Genomic DNA, 23,667 nt, shown 5'->3' on the forward strand with positions numbered 1-23,667 from the left:
CGGACCCTGCGCGCCCCATCGGGTGCCTGTGCGGCCCCTGCCTCCCGCGCCGAGGCTGCTGCCTGCCCGGGGCTGCGGTGGACGGGCTGTTCCTTGAGTGAGCAGAAGGAAAGCCACATTCCTCATGCGCTTACCTAATGCCGGCTGGACACGAGCTTGTCAGCTCCAGGGTGGGGCTTGGACCTTGTGTCATTAATCTCAATGCTTCAGACATTGGCTCCGGAAATTGCTGTTGGGGCAGGTTGGAGAGTTGGGAAATGGCCCTGCACCCCCTTTGCCAGCAGCCGTGCCTGACCTTGCCAAATGCACCGGCTCTTACGTTTCCCCATGAGCCACATGCCCTGGTGGTGACTCCTCCAGCGCTGTTTTCTCTTCCCCACAAGCCTTGTATCCCGTTTTCCTTAATCCTTGTTGCTGTGCTGTCTCCTGCGAGGCTTCGTCAGGGTGCTGTAGCGCCAGGGGTTACGTGGAGCTTGGTCCTTCATCTCCCCATCACATTTGCAGAGACCAGTATGTGCGTTACGGTCTCCTCCGCGCTGCCTTGTTCCTCGTAAGCCAGACCACAGTGAGCTGGCTGACGGGAGCTGGACCCAGCATTGATCCTTTCTATTTGTTTCTCCAGGTCTCTGGAGACACAGCAACAGAGCTTTTGAGGTATCTTTTGTTGCAGACGGGTTTGTCTTGACCCAGATTCCAGGCCTGCAGCTCACCTTAGCAATAAACGGGAACGTTTGGTTTGACCAGATGAGTTAAGATAGTCTCTTGAGATGTTAGCCTCAGACCCTGCTTGCAGAAATTGTTGGATTATTGAGAGTGTGGTAGACCCTGGACCTAGTGAAGGAGATAACGAGCAGAGGTAAGAGATTTGGGGGGCAGTAGGAGAGCTGTTGTGGTGACGGGTGATCATCGTGGTCTAAAGCAAAAGGCAAAATGGCGAAGCATTGCCTGGGGAGCCGGGAGGGGAGAAGGGGAGGCAGAGCCGACAGCGTGTGATTAACTTGGCTCTGCTAGTCAGAGCTGCCCACCCGCTGATCCTTTCTAATAGCCTGTGATCCCCAAAGGCAGCTCCTGGAGCAGAGCCGGGGCGGTTGCACAATCGCAGATGGGGAGGAAGAGGCTGCAGGCAGGCTGGAGGGTCTCTGCCAGACAGCCTCCATGGTGGGGCGATTTGGGACACCTGATGCTGAGCCCTCCGGGTGTCTGCCTGGGGAGCGAGCACAGCCTGTCCCTGCAGAGCTAACGGCTGGTTATTCCAGCCAGCCCTGAAGGCAGCTATAGACTCTCAGCTCCCCTTTTTTTAGGGCAATTTCAGCTCTATATCCTGATCTTCCTCTCCTGCCCACCGTTCTCCTGATGGCACAGGGGAGGGCTTTAACCCTTGGTTACCCACCCGCTTCCCAGCAGGCTGGGGGAGCCCCGGGCATGTTCCTCGGCTGCCCGCTGCTTTCCCCCCGACACGGGGCTGGATGCGGTGGGCTCTGACTCCCAGCTGGGGAGTTACTGTGCTGCAAACTGTTCTCAGCAGTTGCATCTTGTTGCCTTTGTTTCTAGACACAGCTGTGATCCAGGGACAGGGGAGGGCCCCTGTGTAAATCAGGGCTTTGCTGGTTGCTTAGGGATTATTATTATAGTTTAGGAGAAAAGGGACGGGAGGTAAAAGAGAGGACCTGTAACTGAGGGCTGAGGGGATGTCTGAGGTTTGGAGCAGCAGAGACTTGGATGAAAATACCAATCCAGGGATTCCGATTCAGGCACAGGGTCTGTTTTGGGGAGTGGACCCTGCGCTCTCGTTGGCACCAGCCGTACTGCTGCTTCTCCATCAAGGCTGATATGTGAGATGGGTGTGTACCGTGTGGCTCCAAAACTCTGCTCTAATAAAGAAATACATTTCCTCCCCAATATTCAAGCTGTTGGGTGTTCCTTGCTTTTGGGAGGTGCTTTAAATGTGACTGCCAGAGCCGTGGGCTGCTAAGAGCAGAAGCTGGCTGCACGATGCTGAGCTCAGGTCTTCCTCCTGTTTTCCTGTTGCTCACAGCGCTGGAGCTGAGCTGGTCCCTGAGTGATGAAGAAAAGAAGATCATCTTGGATGAACATAATAAATACCGCTCCCAGGTCTCTCCTCCTGCTATGGATATGCTGAAGATGGTAAGTGGCTTTTATTGCTGGGGAATGTCAGAAGGTGTTTGTGTCATGCAAGCCTCACTCTTAATGCTAGGAGGGGTCAGGGTTTTCTTTAGGGGAGACAGAGTAATTCTTCTGTAGGGCTACAACTCAGTGAAGGGGTTCCCTAAATTGCCTCTAAAGAGATGAGTTTGCTTTCACCTATGGAGTTCTCTTTGATTGTTTTTGGAAGTTCCTATGTGTGATGTGAGTCCCCTGATGCTCTGTGTGAGAGCGATGCAGCTCTTGCTCACGTGCGTGCTGGGGAGGAAAGGCAGGGGAGACACTGCCATGAGCAGGTGCCCTGGGCTGGAGGGGGAATCCTGCTGTGTGGGGCATCGCCTGGTGCATTTTATTTGCCTTTGCAGGTGAATGGGCTTTTATCTGTAGGAGGGAACATCAACTTCAAATCTGACAGCCGGGTCATTCAGTTACCTGGGCTTTCCATCACTCTCCTAATCCCCACCATGACTTGTGCGTGGCTGTCTTGGAGGTGAGGGATCACCCATTTTGCTTGGGGAAACTGAGCCAGGTGCATCACGTGTGGCTGCAGTGGCAGCAAAAACGAGCTCTCGAGCTAGTGCTGCTTTTTGTCGTATTTGGACCCTTGATTTGATTAGAATTTGGCTATCGTGTTTTATCTTGCACCGCATGTGATTTTTTCCACTGTTTGCAACACACGTGGAGGGAGGAGGACAACTGTTTAGGATGGATAGTTGGAGTGCTTTGCTCTTTTGGTCACAGTGTGCTTGGAGGAGACCTCCCTGCCTGGCCCAAAAGTCACACAGGCTGAATTTAACCATCATGGGCTGGTAAATGGGACCTTGCTGAGCAAATGAAGGAAAAAGCTATGTTCATGTATAGGGGGTCTGACTAGTGACTTCAGACTCAAAGAGGACAGAGTGAGGACCCTAAGCACCATGACCCCACAGACACCCACCAAAGCAAGGCACAGAAAACTTGGAGAATAAGGGCTTTGGAGCCAAAGTCTTAGAGAATGCCTGAGGGAAACAATATCTCAGGGTCCTTAAGCCAGCGACAATTCTGAAACGGTGACTGCTGCCCCCGGCTGAAGCTTTGATTGCAGGTCGTGTGCTTTGAGATGCTCCCCTCCGCAGCATGGCTTTGTTTCTGCTTAAACATACAGGACCCACTCACAGTCCAGTGCTTTTGCTTTTTATTTTTTTTTGAAGCACAAGTGTTTAGCTTACAGCAGCACTGACAATTCCTTGGTAGAGGTTTTCCACAAGAGCACTGTCCTCACCTCCTTCCCGGGATGTTTGCTTGGGCTGCCTTCGCCTCCGAGTTCACCTGCTGCCGTGGCGCAGTGCCCGGCTGAGGTCACCCTGCGCTTCTGTTTGGGACGTGGATCTGGTTGCTGTGGAAATAGTTAGGCGATGGGGGGGATACGTAGCCTAAAGCCGCTTTTCTTTTTTAATGAAGCAAATCCTGCAGGTGCGAGTCCCCTGTTTATGGAGCCCGGCTCCGTGCCAGGAGGAGAGGGGCGTGCACTCCCCAGACTGGGTTTCCAGCCACTGCTCTCAGCCTGGCTTGGGGCCACAGTGGGAGGTCAAACAACATTCTGCGCTCCCATCCAGATATCTCAGTTTCCTTCCCCCTGGTCCCCTAGCGCTGCTGCTCAGGGGCCCATCCACATCCCCTCAACACCCCGATGGTGACATGCTCTGCATTGAGGCCATGTTGCCCCTTTGGATCCAGCCCTAGGTTTGGCCGGGAAGGTCCCTGCTTAGGTAGTTGGGCTGCCTTCCACCCCGCTGCAGGAGCAAAGCTGGCATCGCCATCGAACGGTGCAAGGACAGTCCAAACAGCTGCAGTGTAGGGTTCCTCGTATGCCTCCCTGCGAGAAAACCTCTCCTCCTCCTGCCTATCCATGCAGCCGGCAGGGCGCCATGGGCCAGTGGGCTCAGCTGGCGGCAGGGACGCTGCCGCTCCGGAGGGGGCTCTTGGCAGGCAGCCAGCCGGCCACGTCTCGGGTCCAGGCAAGCAGATGATGTTTCCCAGGAGTGTGTGCTCCCAGGCTCTGTGCAGCTGCTAGGGAAGATGTATCCCGCTCTCCTCCCAGCCAACCCCGGTCAAAGAGAGATGTCCCCAGGCCCCCTCCTGTGTGACCCGGGGTGAGTTTCCTGCCTTCCTCCATCTGACCTCACGGTTTGTCCATGCTGAATTGAGGATGCTCCATGAAGACGATAGAGATGCTCCGGGCAAGGTTGTGCTGATGCACTGACCTTCCCCTGCGTGACCTATAAGCTAAGGTTTGGTTTGTGCTGGGACTGACTGCAGAGCTCCCCTCTCCTGAGGTCTGTGTTGGGTAGGGATCTGAATTTTACTCCTGAATAGGGAAGTTGTGGCCAGAGAGCACAAGGGTCCTTGGTACATGTCCTTGTGTATGTTGGAGAGCCCAGTGTCCCTCTCTGTATGCTGATGCTGAGCTCTTTTCAGACCTGGGACACGGAGCTGGAGGCCTTTGCTCAAGCCTATGCAGAGAAGTGCATCTGGGACCACAACAAGGAAAGGGGACGGCGGGGGGAAAACCTCTTCGCTATGGCCCCAACCCTGGACCTGGAATTCGCCGTGGAAGACTGGAACGGGGAGGAGAAATACTACAACCTGACAACTTCCACGTGTGTCCCTGGGCAGATGTGTGGCCACTACACCCAGGTACCGAGCTGGTGGGGCAGAGGGATGGGGTTGTCAGGAAAGGAGCGGTACCAGAGCCCCAGCTCCTCCCAGAGTCTTTACAAAGGGATGGGGAACGAGGCAGGAATCACAGTAGTGCAGGGGCACCTGGGCATGGTGCCAGCCATGACCAGCCTTTTTAAAGATCTCTGTTAAACAAGCTTTGCAGCCCCTTTTGGCTACTCAACAGAGCGGGGTGCCAGCTTGTCTTAGGCAGAGATATGAGGTCTCGGCGTTTCTTCACAGCTTGGGTGGGAGCAAGGAGCAGAGATGGTGGTGGTAAATATGAGGATGGATGTATGGAGGGTTCCAGGAACAAAGCAGAGATGGTGATGCTCTACCTGGGTAGACTATGTGGTAGGACAGCTGTGGCACTTGGATATGCAGACCACAGCCCTAGGCTGGGAAGGGGGTCCAACGGGGGCAAGAGGCAGGATCCTGAATGCTAAAGCAACGTGGGGATGTGGGATCTGGGGCACACATTAGGTTGAGAGGGCCATTGGTGTGGTGACAGAACAGCCTTCAAGGACAGGGGACAGGTTGCCAACACTGTGTCTGCCCTCCCCCAGTCACCTCACCTTCACCCCTGGTCTTTGCCTTAGGTGGTCTGGGCAGGCACGCATCAGATCGGCTGTGGGGCAAAGTTTTGTGAGAAGATCAGCGGAATCGAAACAGAGGACATGTACCTGCTTGTTTGCAACTACTATCCCCCGTAAGTCCCGTGCCTCACGTGGCTTGGTGCATCTTGACAGGATTTCTGTGCTGGAAATGTCCTTCCTTCAGTCACTATAGCAGAGCAGGATTTGGCCTTGTTCAGAAATAAAAACAAAGTGATTCCGAGAAAGGCCTTTGTTATCTTGGGTTGGTCACAAAGGAAGGAAGAGTTGTCTGGTGATCCTTGCCAGTGATTGCAGCTGTTGACGTCTGGTTCAGCCCCTGGCACAGACGTGGGGAGGGAGCTCCCCTCCAAGAGCTGCCCAAGCTGATGCTGCCGTGGCTGAGGGTGCAACCAGCAGCTCCCTGCTCTGTGCCTTGTTCTTCCCTGCCAGCAGCAGCAGTTGCCTGGGGTGGAGAGGCCCATTTACACCAGCAGGAAGTGTTGGACGTGGGAGGAGAGGTGGGTGGCCGCTTGCGAAGCCCTGGGGCTAGACTTGGGGACCACTAGCTTGGAGCTGATGAGACCAAGAAGAGCAGCTGGTTGCTGCCAACCTTCTTAGGGGTCTTGAGCACAAGGGAGAAAAAAAATCACATGTATAAATGCCCTTCGACTGCTCTGTTCTAAGAGGTGGTGAAGGATCTGGTCCATGGAGCTGTCTCCCCTGGTTTTAGCAGCCTTGGGGTCAGGCTGTTGAGTAAACGGCACGGATATTCTGTGGCATGAGACCTGTTTTTCGCATTAATCCTGAATTTTGCCTTGGCTGGGATATTCCAGTTGAATCAGACCCCCTCTTTGGGATGAGTGTTTCCCCCTCTCCTCACGCCTTCTTTTTCTTGGCATCTTCTACTTCCAGGGGTAATATGAAAGGCCGAAAGCCGTACAAGGAAGGACCTTCATGCTCACAGTGTCCCGAGGGCAGAGTCTGTGTCAACTCCTTGTGTGGTAAGTGAAGCGAAGTGGCACAAGTACCTTGACAGGCTATTGGGTCTCAGACCCCTGGGTTGGGGTCCAAGCTCTGAACCGTCCTCGAGCTATCAGAAAGCCCTGGACCAGCAGTTCCAGGGCTGGAGCGTGAGACATCAGGTGTGATGGCAGCCCCTAGGACAGACCAGCTGCCTCAAGATGAGGATGATCAGATAAGGACCTCATATCCCCTTAGCCAGCCATTGCTGCCCCATGTGGATCCCTGATCTCGAGTGGCAGGAGGTTGTGTGAGGGAGTTGAGATGTCTCCAGGTTGGGAACCCTAGAGTAGGGGATGGCCCAGAGTGACCTGAGAGGGGTCGGCTGCTGCTTCACCCCCCAGCTGATTTCTGCTGGCCCTGCTCTGTGCAGGGGATTTGTTGAGGTCACCTGACCCCAGCCCTAATCGATGGCACTTTTCGTCTCTTACCAGAACCCACTGTAGAAGAGACCACTCCAGCCCCTGTGACAACAAAGGCCAGCCCATCTGCCCCAACCACAGCCATGCCAAAACCCACAACCACAGCCAAACCAGAACCCACAACACCAGTGCCCACCACAGCCAAGCCAAGACCCACAACCACACTTCAAACCACAACCACAGCCAAGCCACCACCCAAAACCACGCTCCCAACCACAGCCAAGCCACCACTCAAAACCACACTTCCAATCACAACCACAGCCAAGGCACCACCCAAAACCACTCTCCCAACCACAACCACAGCCAAGCCACCACCCACAACCATGCTCCCAGACACAGCCAAACCAGTCACAACCGTGCTCCCAGCCACTACAGCCAAGGCGCCACCCACAGCCACACTCCCAACCACAGCCAAGCCAAAACCCTCAACACCAGCAACCATCACAATGGCAGCCAAGCCAAAACATGCCACCACCCTCCCAACAACAACCACAGCCAAGCCAAAACCTGTAATACCAGCAGCCACCACAGCCATGGCCAAGCTAAAACCCACCATGCCAGCACCCACCACAGCTACTGCCAAGCTAAAGCCCACCACAACAACCGCTACCGCTAAGCCAACACCCACCACACCAAAACCCACCACAACGGCCAAGCCAACACCCACCACACCAAAACCCACCACAACGGCCAAGCCAACACCAACCACACCAAAACCCACCACAACAGCCAAGCCAACACCCACCACACCAAAACCCACCACAACGGCCAAGCCAACACCCACCACGCCAAAACCCACCACAATGGCCAAGCCAACACCCACCACACCAAAACCCACCACAACGGCCAAGCCAACACCCACCACGCCAAAACCCACCACAATGGCCAAGCCAACACCCACCACGCCAAAACCCACCACAATGGCCAAGCCAACACCCACCACACCAAAACCCACCACAACGGCCAAGCCAACACCCACCACACCAAAACCCACCACAACGGCCAAGCCAACACCCACCACACCAAAACCCACCACAACGGCCAAGCCAACACCCACCACACCAAAACCCACCACAACGGCCAAGCCAACACCCACCACACCAAAACCCACCACAACGGCCAAGCCAACACCCACCACACCAAAACCCACCACAACGGCCAAGCCAACACCCACCACACCAAAACCCACCACAACGGCCAAGCCAACACCCACCACACCAAAACCCACCACAACGGCCAAGCCAACACCCACCACACCAAAACCCACCACAACAGCCAAGCCAACACCCACCATGCCAAAACCCACCACAACAGCCACGCCAACACCCACCACACCAAAACCCACCACAATGGCCAAGCCAACACCCACCATGCCAAAACCCACCACAACAGCCAAGCCAACACCCACCACACCAAAACCCACCACAATCACTACTACAGCCAAGCCAACAGCCAAGCCAACACCCACCACACCCAAACCTTCCACAACCACCACCACAGCCAAGCCAACACCCACCACACCAAAACCCACCACAATCACTACTACAGCCAAGCCAACACCTACCACACCCAAACCTTCCACAACCACCACCACAGCCAAGCCAACACCCACCACACCAAAACCCACCACAGCCAAGCTGACACCCACCACACCAAAACCCACCACAGCCAAGCCAACACCCACCACACCAACATCTACCACCACTACAGCCAAGACAAAACCTGCCACTACAACATCAGCAAAGCCAAAACTCACTACTGCAACACCAGCACGTACCACAACAGCAAAGACACAACCAAAAGCTGCCCCAACCACACACCCAAAACTCACTGAACTGGAAAGATCCACTCCTACTGAGGCGGCTGGGCTAACGCTTTCGTTTGAGCCCACATTAGACCTGGATTATAAAGTATCTCCAGAAGTAGGTGTAGGCACTGGAGAGCCCGTTAGCCCCTTAACTACGGAGGATCCGGCCTTATTAGAAAGCACACCCTTCGGCCCTAAATCAGTCCCAGAAACAAATAAAGGTATCAAAGAGGAAGGGAAAGAGAAATCAGCCTTTTCCAGTCCACATCCATCCCTCACCCAAATCGTTCCAGAGATCAAGTTAGGTTTCAATAAAGCTGAGCTCATAACCCCCTCAAAGTCAGTGGTCTTCAGCCCTGAAGAGCCCACCTTCTTGCGCTTAACATCATCTTCCAATGAAAAAAAAGGGCAGAGCCCTCCTTTCCAGACCTCCCTCTCAGGTAAGGTAATTGTGGAGTCTGTCCTGGCATGGACACTCAGACAGTCAGTGATCCCCAAGCAGCATGGAGAGCGCTTGGGAGGAACCAGCATCGGACTGGTCCTATGGATCCTTGTCTCATTTGTGGCCCCAACCCTTGTCCTCACTCTTTCTTCTAACACTGACAGGGGCTGGTTGGATGTCTCATTTGTGAAGCATGGTTTTGTTCACAGTCTGCTCCCCACTAACCCACCAGCTGTGTCACGCCTTCGCTGGATTGATTCACTGCTGCCTTGTACCTCACGGTGTCTTGGTGCACGTTACTGATGGTCCTGCATGAGTGGGAGTTACTCTTTTGTCCAGCTCTTCCCCTCTAACTCCAGGTTTTCTTCTGCCAGCAGGTGCCCTGGACACTGAAGAATCAGAGACAAACTCCGACCAGACAAGCATGGATCAGCCCACGGCTGGAGCCCCCAGCACCTGCCTGGGGCTTTCACTCTTCCTCCTACCCAGTGTCATCCTGGTGGGCCTTCTTCTTTGAATGGTCTTTCTCAGCTGTCCCTGCACCAGTCACCAAGGCTTTCTTCAGCATTGGTTGTTCCACAACCCTGGTAGGCTTGGGAGACACCACGGACACTTCAGGCTGACATGCTCTCTTCTTACGCGGCCTTATCTGCGCCAGCCCTGACGAGCCAAGGGCAGCTGGCAGTCCCATGGGAACTTGGTCCCCTTCCTGAGGAGACCCAAGGGCAGGAGGGTGTCTGCCATAATGCTGGTGACCTTGGACGCTTCTCCTTTCTTCCCAGCCAGCCTGGGCATCTGGTCCATTTTCAAGCTGGAAATGATGAGCTATCCCACCCACCTGTGTGGCTGGCAGGCCCCACCACACCCTGTCCCCAGGGAAAGCAGGACGACTTGGAAACCCGAGTGGCGATGAGACGTGCTCATTGGTTTTGGTGTTTGTCTGTACATGAGACATAGTGATTCGGTTTGGCGTTTGTTGGACGACTCTCCAACAGAAATGCTCTTTTCCCCTCCTGATGTGTCTGTTTATCTCAATTTTGGAGAAATTTCACCTTTTCCCTTCTTGTCCAAGAAGAGTGCCTTTTTTTCCCCCCCACAGGAGAGGATTTCTATTTCCTTCCTGGTTCTAGTGCACCTATGGCCAGTATCACCCAGCTGTACTCCTTTCTCCTCCCCACACATCTGGAACCCTTGCGTCCTTCCTCTCTTCTCTCTACCACGTGTACCCGTTCCACAGTTAGTCCATTGCCATGGCTTTATTTTACGCGTGTGCCTGCACCTGTGTGCGTGCACAGAAGAAATATCTTCAGTGCTACCGGCTCCTTCATAGAGCTTTCTTCTGCATGGCTTCCTTCTTTGCGTAACTTAAGTGTATTCGAATTTAGATACAGATCCCAATTGACATATATTTTCCATGTGGTGCAACCTGGTCCAGGAGAAACAAGTCATCACATGTGTTGGTACAATTTGAGCTCAAGAGAGCCAAGTGAATGATGTTAGAGGTTACCAGTGGTTCCAGGACTTGCTGGAGGACCACTGCCATTGTCTGGGACACGGAGTGTTTTATTCTCCCATGTCTTTGCTCCCTTCACCTGAGGATTCCCAGGAAGGTGTGTTAAATATGTGACAAGCTTTGCAGACCGGTGGAAGGGACTAGGAGATACGGTCCCTTCTCTAGTTGTTGCATCCTTTGATTTCTTAAACACATGAGGTGGAGAATGACCTGAAGGCCAATATTTGTGTCCTCCTCCATGATGCTGTGTCCTGTGCATCTCAAGAGCATGCACCGAATAAATCCTGGTGTGAAAGTCTGTTGTGGGGTGTGCAGTGTCTCGCTGGGGGATCTGGAGGCCGGGGTCTTCCTTATTATATTTGTAAAATACTCTTGATTGTGTGCTTAGGTAGAATTGCTAAATGACCATGTGGTTCCTGGGGGTGCTGAAGGTCTTTTTTTGGCTTTCCAAAAGCATCCGGGTGCCAGTTTTTGCAAGGTTGCAACTTAATGTTTTTAAGCCTGTGTAAAAGCCGCAGAAGGAGGAAATTGAGGATGACGCAGGGAATATTCCTTAAGAGCCCAGCTGAATGCAAAGCAAAAATGTATCCCCAGCAGGAATTTTTGGGCAAGGAAAGCAAGAAGAAGAGCGCTCAGAGCAAAAAAAGAGATCAGAACTGGGGCTGGAGCGCTTCTGGTTCCCTCTTTGGAGAGGCCCAGCAGCCAGCCCCTTCCTGCCCCCAAACACACACTCTTTCATCTTTGCAGCAAAGAAGTTAAATGCAAGCGTGTGTTCCCAGATCCCATGTCTCTGCAGCATTTTTGTGGCAGAACATCACCCAGGTGTGAGCAGCACACAGGGAGAGGGCCTTGCGAGGCATAAATTCGCAGCACAGGAGCGATGCTGGGATCAGACCTTTGCTGTTTGCTTTCCCCATCCTTCCGCCCCTGCTTTGCCTGGCGAGGCTGCCCTGTGGCTCTGCATTTCCCTTCTCCCTGAAATCCTGCTGCAAGAGCCCAGCAACACCAGCTCTCTTACAGGAAACCAGCTGCCTGTGGGGTTTTTTTAGGTCACGGTCACCACTAGCCCTGCTAAACGGTGACCGGCAGATGGCAGTGGGAGAGATACCGCAGAGAACTGGGCAGCTCTGAACTCGCTCCGCAGAACCCTACAGAGAGTTTAGTGCTTTGTTTAATCACAAGCATCAGATGTAGTTAAGAATCAGATTAAAAATAACCTCCTGCCCAGGTGCTGTGGCTGCTGTACGCTCTCGTTGCAGGCCCAGCTCCTGCTGCTGAGCTGCTTTCAGGGAAAAAAAATCCAGCCTTGGGTTAGGGACAGATGATAGAAACACAGCCAGAGCGGCTGCTGTTCGCCTGTTGTAAGGGACGAGGGTTCGGGCAGGGATGGAGCTGGGAGAGCATTTCAGGACCGTGACTGTTTTTCCGTCTGGGTTAAGGAGAGGGTAGCATTCATTCTCTATAAATGGTAAAAAGTGCAGAAAAGCATTTCTTCTCCCAGCAAAATCAGGGCATTTGGTCAACACCTGATTTTTTGCCATGTTGGATCCACCACCCTGCTGAGAGCCATCATGGATCTGGGAGGAACGGTGCTGCTGATTAACAGCATTAGAAGAAGCCCATCAAAGTAATTCTAGGATTTAAATATTTTATCATGATTCCGGGGCTAGTGATCCCTGAAAACAAAATGTTGAGGTTTGTCTTCTTTAAGGTTTTGAGTTCTGGAGACAGGCAGTTGTGCAAGGACCTATTTATAGAGTTCCTTGTAACAGAAAATTCAAACCCAGAAGGCAAATCCCCTTTCCTCTTCCGCCTGCACCCCAGGGCTGAGCCCTGCTAGCCTGGGCATTCGGGATGGCTTGGTTTAGTCCTGAATTAGGGGTGTTTAGGGAAGGTGACCACATGGAGAGGGCAGGGTATGGTGTGGTACACAAGGGAGGACACGAAACATTCAAGGGAAGCTTTTGCAGCATTTGCACTCCATTTCTGGGGTCGGAGTGATGCAGTGGGCAGCTCCTGGTGGGGAGAAGGAGGGAAGACCCTGGCAAAGGTGCTACTGGATCCTGGCAACCCCATGACCACATGTGGTGGGAGGAGCAGGAAGCATTTAACCATCAGCTGTGGTCAGTTGGGTTAAAATAATGGGATTTGTGGTGTTTATAAGGCTTGGCTATGGCATTAACCCTACTTGCTTGGTTCTCTGCCCCCAGCCCTGGGTCCTGTTTCCCAGCAGGGAGTGGGACTGTGCCTGCGGCAGGCTGAGAGAGAAGGCACTTAGCTTCATGCTCCTGAAGCTCCTCTGAACATGGTGAGTTGGAAGGGTTGGGACAAGCATGTATGCCATCCTGGGGGATTAGCTAGCTGCCCGATGTTCCCTCTACGTATTTAGGCTGAAAGCACTCTCATCCCGCAGTGTCCCCTGGGGTCTGGCAGGGACCCACCGTTCTCCCTCTTGCTTCCTGGCTGCTTTCTGCTAAAAGAGGGCGCCTGCCCCTCCTCGCTGTTGTGGTTAGCAATGGCATTGCTGCCACAGTGCGGCTTCCCCACTGAGATGTGCCTGGGCATCCCAAATATCCATAGTTGTAAGCTCAGCCAGCCTGCCACCCCTTCTCATGGGAAGAGGCTGTTCTTCCCATGCATCAGGAAGCATTAGATGGAGTAAATATTGCCTTGGCTGGTTTCTGAGCCCTAGCTGTGATTTATCGGAGACAAGATGATGGGTTAGTGGAGCCTGGAAGTCCCTGTGTTCTCCTGTTGCTGGTATCAGTTATAAACGTGCTTATAGAGATGACTATCCAAGGCAGAGAGAAGCCCAACCTGCAGCCCTCGAGCTGACTGAGGGTGAGGAAGCAGGTTAGGCCTTCACGATAGGATTCAGGTGGGCCCAGGAAAGCATCTACTGACAGCCAAAAGGGATGGTCTCAGCTGCTTGGCCAACCTAATCTGCCCCACAGCCTCACCGTGTCCTGTGGCTGTGGCTTCCCTTTTGTGCTCAGGATTTTGGTCAAACAGAGGATTTGATCAGTGATGCACAGGAACACTGGCCACCCCTTTAAAGGTCCCATTTCACCAGCCAAGCTCACTTCAAGGCAGTAGAAAGACACTTTTTTTTAGAAAGTCAAACCAAGTTTATTTTCACAAGAGAATATCTCTGGTAATATTTTATTCATGGCTTTCTGCTCACACAGTTTTACTGCTTGAGATTCTCTGCATTAACATCAGTGCAGTGGAGGGGGACTGAACTGAATTCATCTGGGATACACAGGATTAGTTCTTTTCTAGGGGATACCTCTTAAATATGAAGTGGATATGCTGCTCAGTTCCCATGCTTGTGGTGCTATTTTGGTACCTTCCAAGCAATTTGCGGGTAGGAGCCCTGCCCCTCAGCAAACAGCTAGAGGATAATAATGCATCTAAGAGGACCAAGCTGTAGTTTCACACAGCAAGTCGCCAGGACTGCTGAAGAGCCAGATTTATGGAGAGAGGACTGCATTCCTTCGCTGCTAGACACTGCAGCATCCCCACCCACCAGCTGTTGCCCAGCCTGAGGAAGTCACATCCCAGCCTCGCTGCAGCTACACCCCATCCCAAGAAGCAGCAGAGCCTTAAACAAGCTGCTTCAGTTTGGGGATTCCCGTGGCCCAAGCAGTCAGGCCTGGGTCTCCCTGTGTATTTGCTCAGGCTGAAATTTGAGGGCTCTGGTTTCTTTTTGCAGCTTCCTTCCTCCTACTTCACCTGAGAAGGTGTCCTCTGCTTGCCCTCGCTCCCTGGTGTCTCAGATCTCACACGTTTCCCTGACAGTGAGATGGCAGTGATAATGGCCTGAGATGTCCTTCAGTCTTGAAGAACTGATGCAGCCCTGGTCATATTACAGCTCCACTCACAGCCTTGATCCTACTTGCTTTGGAACATGGCAGAGGGACAGTCCCATCTGCTCCAAAGAACTAGAAGAAATAATGATTCCCTGTCCCTTGTCAAGTGCCTGGGCTCTGAAGCATGCTGTCTTCTCATAAGTCTGTTGTCAGATGGCAGTGCTACTTGTCTGGGAGAACCCAGAAGGATTAGGACTTGCTCCCTTTGGCTCACACATCTTCCTTACCTGTCTCCCCTCTAGGACAGCGTGTTAGTCTGAATCATTGGCTTATTCTATGTAAATACACAAGACCCCTAATCTCCTCACCAGGGTTTGGAGTTTGGTTGATAGGGATTATTGAATGAGAAACAACTAGCCTCTTACTCTATACTATGGGAGAGCTGGGAATTTGTCCAAAACAGAATGCGCTTCCTGAACAGGGGCCAACCAGCCAAATCTGATCAGCTCCCAGGCCTTCGAGTCCACAGGCTAAACTTGCTCTTGGATCTACTTCTTAACCCAAACTTCAGAATTGGGTGCAACGAACTTAAGTTACAAGCTCAGATCTATCTTCTTCGTACCAAAGCATCCACTCCCTTCCAGACTTGAGGACAGCCCAGAAAAGACACTTAAACTCTTTACACCTTTACCCCATCTCCTGCAAAAATAATAATAGAACTGAACACCAGGAGCTGATGCACCAACTTATTTCATTGTTTCTCTCGCACCCATTATAGAGATAGATTTTCTATAAGTAGGCGCTCCATGCTCATATGACTGAGGCATGGAGCAGTCCCTGGAATAATGCAATCCTGGATGCTGTAAGAGGAGACCCACTGAGTTGTTCAGCAATACCATGCTGTGTTTTGGGAAAGAAGTGATGCCTCAGGAGCTCTGTGGCTGAGCCAGTCCTCCAGTGGTTTTGCTGCTCTTTAAGGAAGGCAATAGACTGTATAGTTATCACCTGAAATGGGATAAAATCCCTCCCACCAAACTATACAACCTACTACCTCACCTCCACAGAGCAGTACAGAGGTCTTGCCTGATTCACGGCCGTATCACTGGCTTTGCGTTACTTGCATCACCTGCTGCCATGTTTGGAGTAGAAGTAGATGATGAGAACTGAAGACCTGACTGTCTCCTTAGGAAAGACAGTAGATTGTATAGTTAGCTCAAAGGGAGGATAGGACTCCACAACTATTCAATCTACTACCTCAGCCTCAAGGACAGCTTGGGATCATGGTAGTCTAAGGCAATGAGATGGTCCTTATCCAGGCATCAGCTGCTCTGCGGCTCCTGTGGAGAGAAATGCATGAAAGTTCATCAGACTTAATGATGTTAGGGAAAAGGAGTCTCATATACAACCTTGTCTTGGAGCTCCCTTTCCTTATTTAAGCCTCCTTCAGTCCTCTTGGGCTATACTTTATCCTTGGAAATCTCACTGGCTGCCAACTTTATGCACCCAAGGGCTTACAGAAGCAGCAGCAGCCCTCTCGTTTGAACCCAGGGCCATACATGCAGATAGCATGTCCCTTCTGAAGCTGCAATAATGCCAAGAAACATACAGCCAGGCTGACCTCACCTCTTGAACACACAGCATATCTAGAACAAACCTGCCAGACCAGATAAGAGAATCCATCAATTTAGCTGCTATGCACTCCAGGGAATTGAGCAGATTAGAAATAACTGAGTACAAGGAAGCTTTTAGGCTGCAAATGTAATGGTATCGAGTACATCAAGGCAGATCTCATTTCCTAAACAAATGAGTGCAACATGCAAGCTTGGTGTCCCTTTAATGCTATAGCACAGCCAGGCAATATTAGCATGGATCTGAGACAGACTGGCTTCCCCCCAAGCCCTTGGCTCACCTTCTGAGACATTTTCATTCTCTGTACACCCAAATACAGATGCAAGGTATTAAGTTGGTAGTTTAAAAGAAACGTGTGAGGTTCTTTTGCAATGAGAAAGAATTCCCCTTGAAGATTAAAGCAAGCTGTAACGAAAAGGGAGCCACCAGTAGCACATTAGGCAGGCTGCATGTGCAGCACAGCAGAGACCCAAAGGAGGGCTTCCCACGAGAGCTCAGCAGGAGGTGTCCCCAGCCTCCCCAAACATCTGCTGAGTGTTGTGGTGAGAGAGGCAGGGGCTAAGGCAGAAGTCCCCAAAGGGACAAAGGCTGCCTAATGCTTTGTGCTTCCACAGCTAACAGGCAACAGCCTAAATGAGATTCCTGAAGGTCTGCTGAAGTATTGTAGTTGGGAGCCTTAAGGTGAGAGTTCAGGATGGCCTGGGGTACAAGGATATCTTTGCAGCGAGGTTTGGAAAGTGCCCCTGTTCCTTTGCAGAGCTGTCCAGAAGTCCTCCTCACTGGCATTCAACACAGTCCAGGTAATTCTTTTAATTTCCTTTGACAAACTCAGCCTTCACAACGGATGACCTACTGTGTGAGGCCATCTGGCCCAGGCCTCTCCTAGTGTGACAGGGCATAAACAGCATCAACAAATCAGCATTGCAAGACTGATTCCTACAGCATTTAAGTACCCAGCGCATCCCCAGTGCCAAGTACATTGTGTCCCAAACAGCATTCTGATGGGAAATATTATTCTTCCTGTTTTATTGGCATAGAAAGTGATGGAGAGGTTGCACACCCCATGCAACACCAGCCAGAGCTTCACCAAGGCTACAATCAGACTCAGAGGTCCATCCAGTCTGTCACAGGTCACTCTGCCTCCTCAGGGACCAACATTAATTTAGACTAAAGTGGTTCAGCTTTCCAGAAATTTAGCTAGTGCCACTGGCGTCAACCAGAAGGGATCACAGTGGCAAGACAGCCAGCAGTTGCTGCAATGGTAGAGGACGGGGAAGGTGGGTGGCCCAGATGACTGCATCAGGTAATGCCTATAGCAGAGGACACCCATCTTCTCCGAAGAGACTCCTGCCAACTGACCTGGAAGAACAATTTTTTCCTGATTCCCCATCTGGTGGCTTATATTATTTTAAGCATATAAGCGAGATATAAAGGCCAGGCATTTAAAAGGTCACTCTTGATACCATTGCAGAGAACAGGCGTTTGGGCCAATCTCAAACTGTGGGTGGGAAATTACATTAAATAACTCCTAGTTCACAGAGACCTAATTATGCATGGAGAGAAAAAAACAAAAATCCCTTCTGCCTTCTATAAGGAATCCTGAAAACAGGAGGTTTAATTATAATAATTGTCTTAATGAGTATAGGTTTCAGGAATACCCAGCTGCTGACTCTGCAATCCTGATCTTGCCAGGATCTGCAAAGAAAGGATTCAAACAGGAGGATTTAGCAATACTACGCCCGATAAGGATTACTATGACCATCCTGCCCTTAGTATCACTGTCACACTTGTTTGTGCTAGGTGCTATACAAATTGCAACAACAGCAATGGCTTGTGGTCTAAACTACGAAGACAAAAGATGGGGAAAGAAGGAGAAGTAGGGAGGTGACCAAATTTGCCAAAGATCACACAGCATGTCCATGGTAAAGCTGACACTGGAGCCAGCCTTGGGAAGTCCTGCTCCAGTCTCTGGTTGCACTGCCAGGGCAATGGTTTGCCTGGCCAGCCTAACGAGGTTAGGGCAGGTCAATATCCACCTCTCCCAACTGTCTTTAACAGAGAGGGAAAAAGTGATATTCCGTTTTAGTACCTGCAGGAGAATCATAGATCCTGGGAGAGAGAAGATCACACATATACTGGGTAACAGCTCAGTGGTAAAACCCCGCTGGGGCTTCACAAAGAGGCATTATAAATCAGTCATATATCCATGCAGCCATAAGATTTGTGAAAACTCCATATCTACCAAGGTTCTCAGCAAAAATCCCACAGCAGTCGCCAAAGTGAGCTGTGTTCCAGCTCTGCCCTGCTTTCCAGACACAAAGCCTTCCCTTCTAGCATATCACTGCTGAAGGATTGGATTTACAAGTGCCCAAATGTGCAAAATTCTGGATAACATAGCCAACAGGGTCTGTAGGGGTCAAGCCTATACCCCAAAACCTCTCACTGCCTTCTAAGTTATTTAAGCCCAGATTTTGAAAATTTTTGGATGCTTGACTGCTAAGAACTGGGCCTATTTGAAAAACACCATTTTCTGTGCAGACCTTAAGGTAGTGCCACTGCACTTTTCCCTTCCCAGATTCATATCAGTCTTTCAAAACTAGCCAAATTTTATTTTTGTGAAAAAGCTTGGTCAGTCTCCATGAGAGACTGCAGGAAGATCCCTGTGCTCAGCGTGTGCCACAGCACAGTCCTGCTATCTAGAGGTGCTTAGAGGGGTGAGAGAAATTGCAGGTAAAGGATTAATATGTTTCTTCACAGCAAGATCCTCCAGGCTAGCAAGAAAAATGGCATTTCCAGTCCCGTTTTCAGACTCAATTTGGGATGGAGAGGTGACCTACAACTGTTCTTCAGTTAGAAGGGCTCAGGGTGGTTCGTGATGACCAGCCAGCCGATCAGACCCCCAGCAGACAACCCAAGCTGATGCCCCCCAGATTTCAAAGCATCTGCAGACCAAAGATGCCAAAGCACGGCCAAGTCTCTGCCTTTAAAACAGGGAGGCACGGAGCCCGCCTCAGAGGGTAGAGCTGGAAAGGCTCTGAAGCTTTGAGGAGCTGATCTGGTTTATTAAGGAGCACTGAATGAAATGGAGGAGGGGGGAGGAGGGAGGAGGAAACCATAAAACAACAAAGTCGCTCCTTTAAAAGCAGACACTGCTTTCAGCCTTTGTATAGCCGCAGTCCTGCGCATCGGTGCCAAACGCGCCGGGGACAGGCAGGGTTTCTCAGCGGGAAATCAGGGCCCTGCGTTTCTGAGAGGATTTTCAGCCTCTGGAGCACCGGCTGGACCGGGGCAGAACCAGCCCCGACCAAGGCGAAGCCTGCATGCAGCCAGCCAGCTCTGTTGGCACAAAATGGCTGACCGTCGGCCATTTTGTTTCCTTAGCTTTGCCTGTAGGGAAGCTGGTAGTGACTTCATGTCCTTGCCTCGCCACGTTGCTGGAGTGGAAAAAGAAAAAGGACAAAAAAAACCCAAACCCCAAAATAAGCAAAGACCAAAAGAAGCGGGGAACGTTTTCATTAGCTCCCCAATGTTGCCGGGGTGTGCAGCCACATACAGCACCATTTGGAGCCGCGCAGCTACCAGCCGGCAGTGAGGAACCCGCTCACAGAAAAAGCAGCAGACGGCCCAAAAAAACATCTTGAATGCACCCTGTGCCACTGGAAAGCAAAAAAACCAACATTTGCCAAGCTAGCCACGAGGACAATTTGCTTTTAACTTCTCACAGGCCAGGCAAACCTCTCAGAAAAGCAAGGCCAACCATCTTCCCAGACACCCAGTCCTGGAGTTGATACTAAAATATCACGCTTCAAAAGAGTTAATCAAAGGTGCTGTGAATAGGGAAAGGGAAATGGAAGTAAAAATATTTCAGGTTCATTCCTACAACAGCCCCCGTGTCTCAGCAATGCTTTTCCTCCATGACCTTTTAATGGTGTCGGTAGTATTTCATATCGATGTTGTCATAGCATTTGTTTATTATTAAACAATTAGCAGGTAACTTAATAAATAGCTACTCATCTATTAGGGGTTGTTTCAAGTCCTATCAGACTTTATAAACATCTGGATCATCATTAGTGAATCTGCTATTGTTACCTATAATAATTTATCTGTAACCTGCTTGTTACATGACTTATCTTTTATTAGCCCTTCATAAATCTGTTATTAAAGGTGACTACAAAGGTAATGTTTTTTCTAACCATTCATGCTTTTTCCTTGTAAACTAGCATACAATTTACACTCTCCTGAAGGAAAAAAAAATCCCAGAATTTTTGTCATAAAACAGGCGCTATTGACATTTGATAGAGTAATTTCTCCATAATACTAAAAATCAAGAGATACAATAGAAAAAATATCTTTTGGGTTTATTTTTATCTGCTCCATACTGAATTCTATAGGTTAACTCAAAAATCTAAAGAAAGATGATCCTTTCCTGTAATACTCCATAAAGCTCTTCCACTAATATGTTTTCCTTCTCGATGTTCAGTTCAAAAGCTGCTCACGAAAGGTGCGCAGGTAACGTCCACCCCTAACATAGATTTGGACCAAAACATTTAATTTGCAATGCAAACCGCCTGCCCAGCGCCCACACATGCAGCCCCGGCTCCGGGACCACCATCGCCCGTGCAATTCCCTACATTGTCCGTTTGTAAGCAAGCCAAGCAGATATGGAGGCAAATACCTTTCTGTGCAAGAAAAGCGATTTCCCCTCTTTCTGATCTCCTTCCCAGCTCCTCTCTGAAAGTGTCTCCTTCTCTCCAGATGTCCAGGCAGCCCCTCAAGGAAAGACAGGATGATCACCCCAACACTGATGGCTTATCAGAGCCCAATCCCCCCCATGCCACTAGACAGAGATCTGTTCCTCCGAGCGTCCATGAATGAAGAGACGTGACTACTAACTCCAAGACATCCAGGCTACTGAAGGAAATGCAGAATCACTTTTAAAAAAAAAAAAAAAAAAAAAAAAAAAAAAAAAAAAAAAAGCTTTTATTTGGCGCATGTTCTGGTATTTTTGCCATGCTTCTGCACAAAATTGTATGGTAACGCCACCAAGTTCCCTTAAACTTTCAAGGCGTGTTACTGTTGATGGCGTCTCTGTTGTGTATCACACCTTAACGTGTGCAGGATACACATGCTGGTGCAGTAAACAGCTTGTTATCACAGTACAGCTCCATCCTCGTAAGAAAAGCAAGGGCTTAAAAAGCCAAGAACAGCTATTTCTTTTAATATTTAAATTAAGATTTTGTATTCCTGAGATTAAAACTTTCAAGACAAGAAGGCATAAACAAAACAAAAATCCCTGAAAAAAAATCCTCTGGATCACACCAGCTAAATACCAGCGCTGCCAGATCAGTGGAAAGGTCAGATCTCATATTCACCAAAAACAAGAGGACACACAACAGGTTAAAATGCTACTGTCCGGCAATGACCGGCTCTAATCATACCAAGCCGATGTGTAAAACCATCCGCCCGTCCAAAAACAAATTAGACAACAGTGCTCTCTGGTACTTTATAAATACAGAAGAAAGGAGGGCTGTTTTATTGAATATAGCGAACAAACCTTTCCGTCCGGCTATACCGTGCAGCCCCGCGACTCTGCATGCACCGAGTAGCCTTATGCTGCTAATACAAAAGCTCAATTTGGCAATTCCAGGCATTTTCAGTGCTCAACATACGCCAAAACTACCCACTCTCTGCCTCTGACTTTGGTCTCGTTCCAAAAGGTCCTTTTTTTTCTCTCTCTTTTTTTTTTCTCTCTCTCTCGCTACAGCCGGTGCCACGTAGAGACGGGAGAGTTGGGCTTGAACATGGCCGCAGCCTCCAAAAAAGAGCCAAGTCCCAGCGTCCTGGCTTCCCCCTTCCAGACGGAAAACAAAATGGCCATGCAGCAGCCATTTTGTTTGCTGCGGGATGGGAGGGAGAAGGGAAGGGAGGGGAGACGCAGGCCAGGCGGGAGCACACGGGAAGGATGGGGGGGGAGAGGGAGGGAGAGGGGAGGGCGTCGATTCGGCAGGAACCCAAAAGCTCTGCAGCGATGCCCGGGCGCGTCCTCCCTTCCTCCCGCTGGGGCTGAGTGGCCCCATCCAGCCCTGCAGCAGGACCGATGCATAGGGACGGACATGGGGTCGGCTTTTCTAGCCCTCCTAGGCTGGTTGAGCTTGAGTTGTCCAGCCTGACAGGAGTTATGCTTCCTTCCCTGGGCCTGGCTGGCACCTCCATCCTGCCTGCTGGCATGGGCAGGCTCCTGCTTGGCCACTGCTGGCACTGCAGGGCTCAGGCTCTGCAAGAGCTCCCGATGGGAGCCAGGCAGGAGAGCGGAAACCAACCCGGTAACGTCAAACTCCTGAACTTCCCTGGGCAGGAAACGATGTAAATAACACCCGCGGGGAGGGGGAGAGGAACCCAGAGCAGGCGATGAGGCCTTGGGGATGGTGGCTGGGCAGCAGCATGGCCCCTACAGCCCGGATCTTCACGGCACCTGCGGTGAGGAGGCCGAGGGAGGAGCAATCCGAGGTTTCCTTGCTTGCTCCTGTCCGCCTCAAAAACAGAGCTGCATGGCTAAGGCCCATGCAGGGTTCCAGGCTGGCCTGCAAGGACACCTCCCCGCTCTCAAGCACGCCAGGGGACCGTGCAGGCAGCTGCCTGGTACCTGCCCATAACGCAGGGTGCAGGGCTGTCCCTGCCCCTCTGAGCATGCCGGGAGGAGCGAAAGGCTGTGCGAGCAGTGGACGACGGGGCTGAGCCGCACTGCAGGCAGCGGGGCTTACAGGCAGACCTGCCTGCCCAGTGACCAGCTGGCTCTCCCCAGCAGCGCCTTGCGTCTGCGAAGCACCTCGCAAGCTCCATGGCTTTTACCTGTCTTTCTGCCCTTTCACAGACCAACACCACAACTGCTCATTCAGCGAGCACGCCTACGGCTTGAGGGACCAGAGAATAATGGAGTGAAACCTCCATGACCCTCTTCTCCCTAAAGGACAGAGGCGAACTCATAGCTGACAGCCTTACTGAAGAGGCCAACAAGCTGCAGAAATGAAGCCCATCCTCCACCAAGGAGGTAAAGTCCCTTCAAGTCCTGACCAAAACCAGACAAGATGTTTTTAGAGCAGGGCAAGCACCTTGTGACCTTGTGAGAGGGTACCCAGCATAGAAGACCCTTAGGAGCACACAAATCAAACAACTCCCAGCTTTCTGCTTCTGTAGGCGAGACAAGCAGTGAAAATCAGGACTATTCCCAGGATTTAGGATTGGTACGAGTTCCCAGTTATAAGCCCGATCCCCTAAGGATGCAGGGTACAGGAAATGCCTAAACCTAGCACAGTTTTGAAGCTGTTACAGATCTTGTAGGAAAATCCTATAAGGAAGGTTGTTAATTGGACAGGAAACTTTGTGACATATTCATGTGGGATAAATTCAAGCACTGGAGGCTGGACCTGCTAAGCTTTATCTAGTCAGCGGGGAGGGCAATTTCTCTGCAGAGTAATTCAGAGCAGAAACATAATGCCAACATCTTGAATTATCCTGTGAAGAAACCTAAAATGGTAAGATTTTTTTTAATAACCACTATTCCTCACC

The 23,667-nt window shown here is 51.0% G+C and overlaps 1 protein-coding gene across 1 annotated transcript; it reads left to right on the forward strand.

The window, feature by feature from the left end:
* The first annotated feature begins 974 nt into the window (after nt 1-974).
* On the forward strand, nt 975-10,958 carry PI16 (peptidase inhibitor 16). Its single transcript, XM_075115962.1, has 6 exons — nt 975-2,145; nt 4,621-4,839; nt 5,460-5,569; nt 6,369-6,457; nt 6,911-9,145; nt 9,522-10,958. The coding sequence occupies exons 1-6, from the start codon at nt 1,993-1,995 to the stop codon at nt 9,662-9,664; spliced, it is 2,949 nt and encodes a 982-aa protein (XP_074972063.1). The 5' UTR covers nt 975-1,992; the 3' UTR covers nt 9,665-10,958.
* Nucleotides 10,959-23,667: the final 12,709 nt, after the last annotated feature.

The sequence above is a fragment of the Phalacrocorax aristotelis genome, chromosome 21 (assembly GCF_949628215.1).
Source record: "Phalacrocorax aristotelis chromosome 21, bGulAri2.1, whole genome shotgun sequence".
Taxonomy (NCBI): Eukaryota; Metazoa; Chordata; class Aves; order Suliformes; family Phalacrocoracidae; genus Phalacrocorax; species Phalacrocorax aristotelis.